Here is a 12,571-nt window from a genome sequence, read left to right as displayed (position 1 = left end):
TCGAAAAATTTTAGCCGAGCTAAAATGAGTCCCATACAAATCATCGATAACTTGTATGGGAATTTTATCAGGCTTAAAGCCTGGTACGCTGCTCGCGCTAAATTTTAGCTCCCATATAAATTATCGAAAAATTTTATCTCAGCTAAAATGGATCCCATACAAATTATCGATAACTTGTATGAGAATTTTATCTCAGCTAAATTTTAGCTCCCATACAAATTATCGATAACTTGTATGAGAATTTTATCTCAGCTAAATTTTAGCTCCCATACAAATTATCGAAAAATTTTAGCCGGGATAAAATGAGTCCGATACAAATTATCGATAACTTGTATTGGAATTTTATCAGGCTTAAGCCTGGTACGCTGCTCGCGCTAAATTTTAGCTCCCATACAAATTATCGAAAAATTTTAGCCGAGCTAAAATGAGTAACATACAAATTATCGATAACTTGTATGGGAATTTTATCTTGGCTAAAATTCAGCGCGAGCAGCGTACCAGGCTTTAAATACAAAAAGGTCACCAATAACAAACGACAAATCTTCAAAATAAAGGAAATTTTGTTCAAAATCATACTTTCTTAGTGCCTGGCTACACAGTGATTTTTCAATCGATTGAAAAATCACATGCGGTGGCTACACACTGTTGTGCCCAATCACGTTCCACTTTTACATTTTCTAGGAACAAACGTCAAAAAGAGGAAAAATTTAGCAATGGAACTGTACTACCCTCAGAAAATTCAGTTCCCTTCGTGAGCATCTCCCCCCTTCACTCCTCATCCCTCTTGCCTACAAACTCACTGCTTAGGCGATTGAAAAATCACCGTGTAGCCAGGCACTTAAGCCTGGTACGCAGCTCGCGCTAAATTTTAGCTCCCATACAAATTATCGAAAAATTTTATCTGAAGCCTGGTACGCAGCTCGCGCTAAATTTTAGCTCCCATACAAATTATCGAAAAATTTTAGCCGAGATAAAATGGATCCCATACAAGTTATCGATAACTTGTATGGGAACCCAACTAGCACAACAGCTTCTATAAATTGAGATCTCGCAGGTTCTGCTTTGTATACAGCTTGTATTGAGCTTGCTTCAGAATTTAATCGCTTATAGAAGCTCGGACTTGTTTAATAACTTCTAATAAGTTGTTTAAATACTGTTAAAGAAACTTAAACGAAGAAAGCTTGTTTTTCGGATAAGCTAAATTAGTGATTTTATAGAGGCTTTACAGAAATTACCAAGTTTTTATTTGATTTTTGGTTTTGATATTGAATAGGTAATCTAGCTCGGACACTTTTTGGTTTTGACATTGAATAATTTAGCTCGGACATTTTTTGCTTTGACATTTCTGCTATTTGAACAGATTAAGTTTTTGATTTCATTATTGAATATACTAGGATGGCCGAGTGGGTAGAGTGATGGACTACCACCAAGCAGATACGAAGTTCGATTCCTGGGTGTGGTAAAAAAATGATATACTTTTAAAATTATTATTAATAGATATACTAAAAACTAATGGAATGTTATATATAATATCAGATCAAAAGATAAAATTCATGATTTAAAACCAGTTAAAAAAGAATTCTTTTTTGTTTTTGTAGTTTTTTTTTAAATTTCGATAAGACATGTATTAAAGAGCTATACAAGCTCTTCCGGAGCTATCTGTCAAATCTCAAAGCTTCGGTAGAGCTTCGGTAAAGCTTCGTTTAAGATGCTTATAGTGTGTCAAACTTGTATAACATTCTCCTTTTTCAATGCCCAACAACCTTACTAAAGTTTTAAAGAAGCTGAAATGTAGCTTTTGTAATACCTTAACCGAAGCTGAAATGTTAGTTGGGAATTTTATCTCAGCTAAAATTTAGCGCGAGCAGCGTACCAGGCTTGAGCTAAAACGGATCCCATACAAATTATCGATAACTTGTATGGGAATTTTATCTCGGCTAAAATTTAGCGCAAACTCATAAATTTTGAATTAAAAAAAATTTGCTCTATTTACGGAAGAAAATGAATTTAAGAGACGTTCAAAAATGGTAATCACCAGTAATAAAGTTATGCCGACTTTTCACGAGTCGATTTTAGCAGCACGATATGTAGCACGGCTAAAGTCGATAAGGATTTTTCTATTGGAATATGATCACTTTAGATAACAATATAAATTGATATTTTAACCATTTGAAAACCCTATAATTATAAAATGGTACTTTTTGTTGTTCGCACACATTCAATTTCGAAACCCCAGCGTTGACTGCATCATTTGATTCGGCATATAAACACTGCATTCGATGTAAGCCAGCCTTATGTTCGAAATTTCAAAAAAGAAAAAGTACTGCTCTGGCAATACCCAAATTAATTAATTAGTCATCTGCGAGCTGCTGTCAACAATTTGTTACTGCGGTATCGAAAGTTATTTTTAAAAACTCTCTTCTCAGGTATAAATTAAACATTTTAAAAGCAAAAAAATATTTAAATATATCCTTTAACATCTAAATAATATAATTCTATTAAATAACATTTAAACTGAGAAGTTTTTCATCGTGAAAAACCCATAAAATTCCCACGCGCATTCGGACTGCATAAAAAAAAACGTAGGAAAGAAAAAAAACTATTGTACACAAAATAAAAAAAAAAAATTCCGTTCTTCAAGCAAATTTTTTGTTGAAAAAAAAGAGAAGTTTTAGTCAAAATTAACTCGATTAGGTGGAAACAAACCCTGATGCCAGGATTTCATCTCAATGAAATGGGCGAAATGGTTTTGGACGCAGTTGACGACATTGGAGTCGTTGATGTCTATGATTTAGCTTCAGATATTGGCAAAGAATATGAAAAAATTATCGATCAATTTGGTCCAGAAGCTGTCACAGGGTTGATGCCAAAAATAATTAATACACTCGAACTGTTGGAGGCTTTGGCAACGAAAAATGAACGAGAAAATGCCGCTATTCAAGAATTGACTGACAAAATATCACAGTTGGAAAGTGAAAAAAATGAGAAGGCAGAATTTCGAAAAAGATTTGATAAGGTAAATTATTTAAAAGAAAATTGATAAAAAAAAAGTTATGTATTTTTTTGTGGGTATAATTAAATTTTTAATGAAATTTTCTAAGGAATTGGAAGTTATTGAAGAACAATGGCGCGGAGAAACCAATGAGCTGGTTGAATTGGTTAGCAGTCTTCAGGAAGAAAATAAGCGCTTAGTTAAACAGACACAAGATCTTCAGTCAGCGTCTGCACAATCATCTGGTCTCGGTGCCAGTTTAACCGAAAGTTTCATGTCGGTAACAAACAATGAGCTAACAACGACTTTGTCCGATACACAAGTTCTGCAGCGCCTGAAGGAGCAGATTTACAAACAACGTGATGAGTTGAAGAAACGAGATCGAGAATTACAGGAGAAATATTTGGACATTGAAAATGTAAGTGTGTAGTTAGTATCTGTTTAATTGAATAATTGATTGCACAATATATTTTTTTTAATTCAATTCGCAATAGAAATGGTAATTGCATTTTAATTATTATGTTTAACTTTTAGTCATATTTAAAAAAAAGACTGGGGGTAGTCAAGGTCGTACCCAGGTAGTGGCAGGGCGGTCAATTGCTCCCCCTAAAAATTTGTATCGATTAAAAAAAAAAAAAAGTAAATAATTACCTAAATAATGATTTTTAGTATGTGATTCTTTTATAATTTCTTCATTCTCTGAACGAAATGATCTTTTGAAACAGAAATCTACCTCAACCCGCCATGCGCACAGCACAATACAATTGATTTATCAGCCTACCAATATATGTATTATCTATTTATTTTTCATTCAGCAAATACGTTGAAGATAAGCTTAAATGATTTTAAGAGCCGATTTTTTCATCTTCTAATAAACAGTCAGTTAACTGTCCGACGTATAAAGTTATTAGGCTCATAAACAATCAGATAACAGAGATTTAGGGAATGTTGCAACACAAACCGCCTTTTTTTTGAATATTGACAAATGTAAAACTATGTGTGATACATGCAAAAAAAACAATTATAACTTATAATTACATATTATGTCGAATTCCTTTCAATTGAAAAATCGAATTTTCGGCGATCTCGAAGCGAATTTTTCTGAAAATCATGTTCCATAGAAAAAAAAATTCAACTTTTTCTGAGCTATTGTGGTTAAGAAGAACAAATATATAAAGCTCAGAAAAAGTTTTTAATTCATTTAAATTAATTTTTTATTTATAAATAATTTTTTTTTTTATTCACTCAGTTTGTTTATGTTTTTGAAGTTATACTTCTTATGGGAGGGTGAGTATGAAAATTTACTTTTTGACAAGAATGTCAAAGGGATTATGACGCGATCACCCTCGGTAGCAGGGCTGTCGTTTCACCTTTAGAGTAGGCAGTACTTTAGTATTTAAAAATGCAGTACGCCGCAGTACGGCAAACATAAAACACACAACACGTTGCAAGTTCCATGTTTTATGTGGCAAGTTGCATGTGGCAAGTTGTATGTGGCAAGTTGCGTGTGGCAAGTTGCATGTGACAAGTTGCATGTGGTAATTCCCATGTGGCAAGTTGCCAGGGTTGCAAAAAGCTCACATTTCAGCTCAGCTCACAGCTCAGCTCAAATTTGAGCTAGCTCACTGATCTAGGTACCATAGCTCAGCTCATTTGAGCTGAGCTGAAAGTGAGCGCCCCCAAATTCCGACGCCTATATCTCGGAATTTTGAAGAAAATGAAAAAAAAAATTTTGATGCCAAAATGTAGCGGAGGCTCTAACCTACATTTGGGTACAACTCTCATCCCTGTAGGTCCACGCGTTCTCAAACCGGGAGAACTTAAAAGTAAAAAAAAAATAGGCACGATTCTGAAAAAATAAGCATGATGTGGCGTTTTAACATGGAAGGCGATTTTTGAAAAATCTGACAATGTGCAAAGCGTAGGCCCATGACACAAGCTATCATTTGGCATCACTCCCAAAAATTGCTCTCAAGCGGTTTAGCTTCTAGGAGCGTTCAAAGATTCGGGGATTTTTCGAAAAAAAATTTTACCCCAACTTTCAAAGGCGATTTTCTCGGAATTTTAAAAAAAGTCGAAAAACCGGATTGTACCGGAATTTTTTTGTATGATAAAAAAAGAAATATTTTACTAAAAAAATAGAAACATATTTACTATTAAAAAAACCAAGAAAAAAGATCACGAAAAATTATCTGTTTTATTTATAAAAATATCCATCTGTTAAAATAATTCCACTAATAACAAGAACCAAACATCTGTGAACTGAGCTCAGCTAACTTTTGAGCTTTGTAGCAACCCTGCAAGTTCCATATTGCTACTACTAGTGCTGAAGCACACACAATTCTCATAAAATTACCATATCGCACATTTTATGCGCAATTCATTTACTTTCGTTAACCATATACCGTACGTTCTGAACCGCACAACATGAGTAACTTTCACAGAATAAATTGAAAACTACATGGACTCAAGGAGGATGAAAGAATTAATTTATTGTTCACTTGATAAAAATGTAAAAAAACTAAGTGTGGATTAATTACTTCATAATAGAAATTAAAAATATAAAATGAAATTCATTAACATATACTGAGTGAGAAGTATAACTTCAGTCGCGTGTACATGTGTACACACACTCTTTTTTTTTAATTACTTTCAGTAGCCTTTTTTATGAAATAAAACTTATTTTTTTTATGGAAATAAACTGGGCTTTAATAAAAAGCACAAAAAATTGATACTCATTAACGTGTTTTTTTGACTTAAATGATATGAAAGTGTAAAAAACAAGTTAAAAAACGAAGAAAATTGTGTTTGATGCAAAATTGTGGTGAAACGGTTGTCCGCAGAAAAAACAGTTTTGAGACAAACTTAAACTGTAATAAATTCTTGATTGGTTGTAAAAAAAATCTTTCAAATCAAACGTAGTTTGGCAAAGATAAGGCCAGTTAAAGGACAAGAGAACAAAAATCATAAAAACCGTGGTAACTCGAAAACGGGACGAAAACGAGAAAATTACCTCTTAAGTTTTTCGACTTAAAATGACCTCAGGAATCCATGGTTTTCATTTGGGGCGGTGACTGTGGGACACCCTGTATATATTTTGTATAAAACAAAAATTAAAGCTCATTGAGCTTCAAAAGACTAAATTGTTGGAGTCCGTAATAATTTATTGTTCAAAGCCATCCTGGAAATTGAATTTTAGACTTCAGTTTTTTTCCACCATATTCCTCTCGGAAAAACGATACAAATTCTTATCATGCAAAAAATTAAAATGTAAAAATGTAAAAAAAACTTTTTTAAATAATAAAAAAAAAATATATTTTTTTCTTCTATATATGGGTAATTCCATGAAAAAGTGGACACGAATTTTGAACAAATTATGCAGTCTTTTTTACTTTTTTTATTAGAAAATTACTATTTACAAACGGCAACTCTTTATGCAAGTTGCAAAAAAATATTTTTTGTTGTATTCCCTTATGGATAGACATAAAATTCAGGGAGTTTAATAATCTTAAAGCATTTTTATAGCATAAGCTTGACAACAACAGAAGAATTTCACATGAAAATGACGGAAAAACAAGCAAACTGAAAATATGATGAGTCTAATAGTGACGATGACAATATCCCCTAATGAGTGCTAAAATAAGTTAACATTTAAGCAAGCTTCGTTACACACTATTCGATTAAAAAAAAACTTGAGTGAAAATGCATCTTTTCTTTACTTTTGGAACCACAAATCGCAGGTAACATGAGTTACCAAAATAATGTAACGTGAGTTACCTAAATATTTAAAAATTTTTCCTCGAAATATTGAAAAAATGTTTGGTATATTAAAAGCTTGTAATTTTGTATGTATGGAATCTTCATTGAAAACAAATTAAGATTCTTAATTATCACATAAAAACTTCATACTGTCGGACTCTTAAAATTCGTGTCCGATTTTTGTAACGTGAGTTACCATCAAGATTTTATTTTTCCCAAGCAAATGTTAAAAATAAAGACAATTTTTTTAGTTAATTATGAAAGTAATAGTTATGCTCCATTCATGGATAGTAACTTCGTATCAATTTACATTAAAATTGAAAAAAAAAAAATTATTTATGTGTTGGAAATTTTTGTGAATGTAACGTGAGTTACCATGGAATTGCCCATATCTGTATGTTTATTCGAAAGCCTATACGATAAATGTCTTCAAGAGAAAATTTTTCAGCGACGGAATGAAATGTTTTTTGTTTACATGCAAAGTGATTTTATGTTTACCGCTTCTCTTTATACATTATCTTTATTGTATGCAATGTTTTGAATTCGAAAACTCTTTTCTCTCAAGGCCCCGTTAAAAAGAAAACACTGTCACAACGAGTTTTACCTTTAATATTAGCTTCACAAAATAAGAGCCGGTTATAGCGATCAGGAAAATGAATCAGGACAAATTTTCAAATAGACATTGTATTGTATTTTTATGTTTTTATTCGATTTGACACACAAATTCTATACTGTGGAAAGAATATTTTCAATTGAACTATTACTTTTTGCTAAAAATATATTTATTTGTTTTCCTGATGCAAATTCATTTCAAACTAAATATCGTTTCCTTGATAAGTTTAAATTTTTTCTCTTTCACTATTTCTTTATTGAAAATCCAAATTAACTTCCATTTTTTAAAAATATTTTTCCTTCTCAAGTTTTGAAAACTTTAAAATTTTTTCATAGTAACTAATTTTAAATTTGTATATAATAGTTTGTGTTGGAAAATGTATTTTCCGTCGGCTTTTTTGGGACGACGGAAAATACATTTTGCAACCCAAACTGTAAACGCTTTTCTTAATTTGCTCGCATCTTGTTGCCGTTCCTTTCATATAATAACAAAATACAAGGTCATTACTTTTCCATTTATTTTATTTATTTATAATAAAAATAAATACATAGTTTTCTTTCGTAGTTTAACTTTCCTAAGTTAGCAACGGTAATGAATGCTAAAAAAATTACTAGAACAATCTAAATTTATACGCTAACACTATGCTAAAAATCCATAAATTTGTATTCAACCTGATGTATTGTATTCAGCAAGATGTTTTCAAATAGGATTGCGAATCTCGCAGCCTATTTCCAATAATTTCACAAGCTTTGCAAAATCACTTGTACATGACACATTTCATGAAATTTCTCTTCTTGTATTTGTACACCTCTCTAGGAAGTCTCTCAAAAAAAGTAATAACCATCAGTGTCATCGATCATGGATTCGGAAGTTTAAAGTTACAAAATGAAGTGCAATAACAATGACAATGCAATGGGATCTTTCGATGCTTTCTTTACTCACAGAAATTCAATTAAGACTTCGGACTTCCCTTAAAATAGTTTTGTCAGAAACAAAAAACACTATAATTTGAGATTAAGAGTCGTCACAGCATGTTCCGGGAATGATTTTTGAAAAAAAAAAAGTAATATTTGCTATCTACGATTGATGCCACCTCAAGCCATATATATACATATGTCTAATTCTAATCGATGCTGGGTTTTTTCTCATTTATTTATAATCATTCTCCTTTATCAGCTCATTGTAAACGATGCTGGTTTTTTCCCATGTATTTTTGGGCATTATCCTTATCAGCTATTGTCAAAAAATTCTCATACAATGTTTGAAACTTCGTTGCTGTGTGCTAAAGTTCACAGCATATTGTATTCATCTCTTGTTTGCATCATAATATTGTGTCATGTTTTATTTTGGAGATCAAATGCTCTCAGAAAAAAACATCAGACACTTGATCTTATCTTAATTCGACAATTGGGCAAGTCTCCCTAAATTGTTGATTCTGTGAGTTAACATGCTTTCAAATCCTAGAGAAGCAAGTTTTTAGTAATTGCAGCTTCGCTGTAGTGTTAGGATCACCTTTATTTTTTTTTAACCTTCCAAATTCATTTTATTATTCAAAGGTATTTACTTTAACAATCTTCACCTACATTACATAATGTTAAACCAAAATTAAAGATAATACCGAATAGCTTAATTAAATAAATAGATTATTGTAAGCGAATTGCACTCACTTCGTATAAAAATCAATAGCTGTTTTTTTGGGCATTGCTATCCGTGCCCGCAGTTGGCATTTACATGCATTACAAAAAAAAACACGCAGCTGCCGATAAGAATCTAAACCAAGCTGCGGATAGAATTTTGACGAAGTGTATAAGTTTTCCTTTCTCTTGGTGCGTGCATATCAACTTTTGTTCAGTGTTAATATTTGGGAAATCTTACTGCGGATAGCTATGCGAAAAAACACCCCTAATATAAAAATATGCGTTTACACACGTTTCTTTTGCACTCAAGCGTGTTTGTAGTCTCCTATTGATTTTTTTCTTTTCTTGTTTAATACACGATTGCTTCCAAATACATAAATATAAATATTGTCTTTAAATATTGTCTTAAAATTTTTATAGTTAAACATACAAATGGACCGATTAAAGAATTCTGGCCGTGAGACACGCCGTCGTCATAAACAGCTTCAAAATCAAGTTAAAACTCTTTGCGAAGAACGTGCAGATTTCTTGGCTCAATTACAAGATCAACATCGTGACATCATGCAACTACGCAAACGCTTGGGAATTGCTGAAAAAGAAAATGAAGATTTGGTCAAATCACAAGACGACAATGATCCAAATAGACCACGTTACACAACTTCAGAGCTCAAGGAAATAATGAATGAACGTGATGAGTTACTCACCACAATTGATAATCTCAACGAAGAGTTGAAAACTTTAAAACCAGATGAGAGTATAAGAGAACCTGAAGAGGAAGAAGAAGATGAGAAAAAAGAGGATCAGTGTGAACCGTATGTTTAAAAATATACATATTTTTTTATATTATTATTAATGAAACATTTTTAGACCCCTAGGATATGATGCCCCAGTACAAGGACCGCTTCCCTATGAACCAGATGATGCACCCTGGAAAAAATCATCCGAATCCGGAATTCGAAAATTGTAAGTTGATTAATATAAAAAAAAATAACAAACACACTTAACTAAATACATACATTTCCATAATCAGTTTCAGAAAGCTATTTTATGAACCTGATGGTATGAATCCAAAGCGTTCCTTAGCTTCACTTTCTAAAATGGCTCTATCTGCCACACCCACAACCAACAATAATGCGCGTTTGTAAACAAACCCAGGTGACTATGTTTAGAAACAAACTCAATAAAAAAAACGTGAACCATAAGATCGTTTCGCGCAATACAGAAGGATTTGATAGATCCTTTCTCTCTATACCTAATCTAAATATTAACTTCTACCATCAGAATAGTATTATATTTTATTTATATTTTAAACCCGAAGAACCAAAAAACAAGCACTAATTTTCAAAATTATATTTTTATTTATTCTATATTAACGTCTATACATAAATTTAATGTTAAAGTAAAAACAAAACAAACAAAAAAAAAAAAATTAATAATATACAAACCTTACAAAACAAAAAACACACATTTTAACTTATCGTATTAACATCTAGTCTGAGAGTGTTTAAAGCTCAAATTTTTGATAGAAATTTCTTAGAATGAACAAATTAAAAAAATACAAAAACAAAAACGAGTTAAAACAATAGAAAAAGAAACAATTTTAGGTCGTTAACAGTTTTCTAGAAGGAATAAATTAGTAAGTAGATATTAATTGAAATGGAAAGGATATGATAGTATTTTTTTTTATTACTTTTTATTTATTTAGATCTCATTAACTCTTCTCTTTTTTTGAAAACAATAACTTAAAAATATTTATGTAAACGAACTAGATCTTTTATTAATATAAATCGTTTAAGTAAAAATATGTAGTGGTAAAATACATTAAAAGTTTATTAATTAAAATGATAGGCAAAATTTAGCTCGACTTCACACTACTTGCTTAAAACAACTGCATTCTCTTTCGTCCTTCTCTTTGAGTGGAGTCCTATTTATTTTTTCTTTCTTCACACGGCCAATCCTACAAGTCATCGGCCTCCGATGATTCGCACCGACAAAGCTTTAAATTATCTGCCGTATGACAAGTGTTATAAAGGTCTTCGCTGACACCCATTTTTTCTATCTCTTATCGGCCATTGCCTCTATTTTTTTTCCTTTTTCCATTTCACCTTTAAGTTGAGTGAGAAGTTTGAAACATATTAGCCAGTGTAGGTATTCAGTTGGTTTTTCGAGGCGGTCTTTAAGAGTGATACTTGAGTTTCGTCCAGACGTCATTGGCTGTCCCGCAATGTTTGATGAGACACAATTCAGATGGAGACATTGACAAAATCGTATCTAAACCTGCTTTTTGGTTAATTTCATTGGCATTACTCACCACGCTCTCAGTTGTTAATTCCAATTATCATTCCTTATTAAAATAGCGCACATTTGAAGCATTTTGATTTTCTAGATATACATAGAAACAAATTCGTATCTTTTTTTTTTTTTTTTTTCACTTCAGATTCTTTGATGTAGTAAGCTTAGAACAAGCTTTTAACTACAATCAGAGGCTCATCATAAGTGCATGTTAGTGGTTAGTAGACAAAAAATACAACCTCCCACATGCACAATATAAAAACAAAATAATTACAAACAAGTTTACAAGTTATAAAATTATAAGTACAAAAAATCCAACATTTATTTAAAACATTGATTAACAGTCACGATTGTGGAGCACTGGTTCGAAACAATGTTTTTAAACCCATTTTCGTCAAATTAAAGTCTAAGGATGAATGGTTCAAGTTAAAAAGTTTACTCATGCGACTAAGAGGCTCATTAATACCATAGTTTGTTCTATGAAAGTCGATATGCAAAGGTTCAAATCTTCGTAGGAGGTGAGATCCACCCGGATAATTTATACCAATACAAGCTAATAGATCAGGGGCGTCAATTTGGGAATTAATAAGCTGATGAAGAAAGATTAAATCATTATTTACACGTCTCTGTGCTAAAGTTTGTATCTGAAGAAGTTGAATGCGATGTTCATAAGGTGGCAAGTTGAAAGGGTCGGTCCAAGGAAGACCTTTTAGAGCGAAGCGTACAAAATTGTGTTGAATAGATTCGATTCGGTTTTTATGAACTTCATAAAAAGGACTCCATACTTGAGAAGCGTACTCAAGATGGGGTCGAACGTAGCAGTTGTACAAAGATAGAGTAACAAATGGATCATCAAATTCCTTTGCCCAACGTTTAATAAAACCAAGCATTGAGCTCGCTTTATTTACTATAAAATTGATGTGTTCGTATCTACGAATCTTTCAACATTGTCTTTGAATTCACTGATTTCCTTTTAAGGGAAGCATTATGTATCAGTGCAGTGAGAGTCTGAGCCCATAACCTGTTGGTTAGCTTCTTCTGCTAACTCAGCTTCATTTTCAATTTTCTTGTATGAACAATATTTAAAGATATAAATCATATTGGGGAATTTGTTTTTTCTCTAAAAAATCATACTCCTTGGATTAAACTCTTTAAAACCTGCACTTACGCAGGTAAAGAAAGGAAACTCAGTTTTGTTCGTTAATATGTTCGCTGGTGATCGTTTTGCTTAGTTTCGAATTTGATCAATAACCGCCATCAGCTTATTCCAATCTTTTA

The 12,571-nt window shown here is 31.9% G+C and overlaps 1 protein-coding gene across 1 annotated transcript; it reads left to right on the top strand.

Moving 5' to 3' along the window:
• Positions 1–2,356: 2,356 nt before the first annotated feature.
• LOC129909132 (RILP-like protein homolog) lies at positions 2,357–11,042 on the top strand. Its single transcript, XM_055986104.1, has 5 exons — positions 2,357–3,016; positions 3,102–3,410; positions 9,422–9,813; positions 9,869–9,964; positions 10,032–11,042. The coding sequence occupies exons 1-5, from the start codon at positions 2,711–2,713 to the stop codon at positions 10,144–10,146; spliced, it is 1,218 nt and encodes a 405-aa protein (XP_055842079.1). The 5' UTR covers positions 2,357–2,710; the 3' UTR covers positions 10,147–11,042.
• The last annotated feature ends 1,529 nt before the right edge of the window (positions 11,043–12,571 follow it).

This window comes from Episyrphus balteatus, chromosome 2 (assembly GCF_945859705.1).
Source record: "Episyrphus balteatus chromosome 2, idEpiBalt1.1, whole genome shotgun sequence".
NCBI classification, from domain to species: Eukaryota; Metazoa; Arthropoda; class Insecta; order Diptera; family Syrphidae; genus Episyrphus; species Episyrphus balteatus.
The sequence above is the reverse complement of the archived record's forward strand: the minus strand, read 5'-3'. Positions and strand labels throughout refer to the sequence as shown.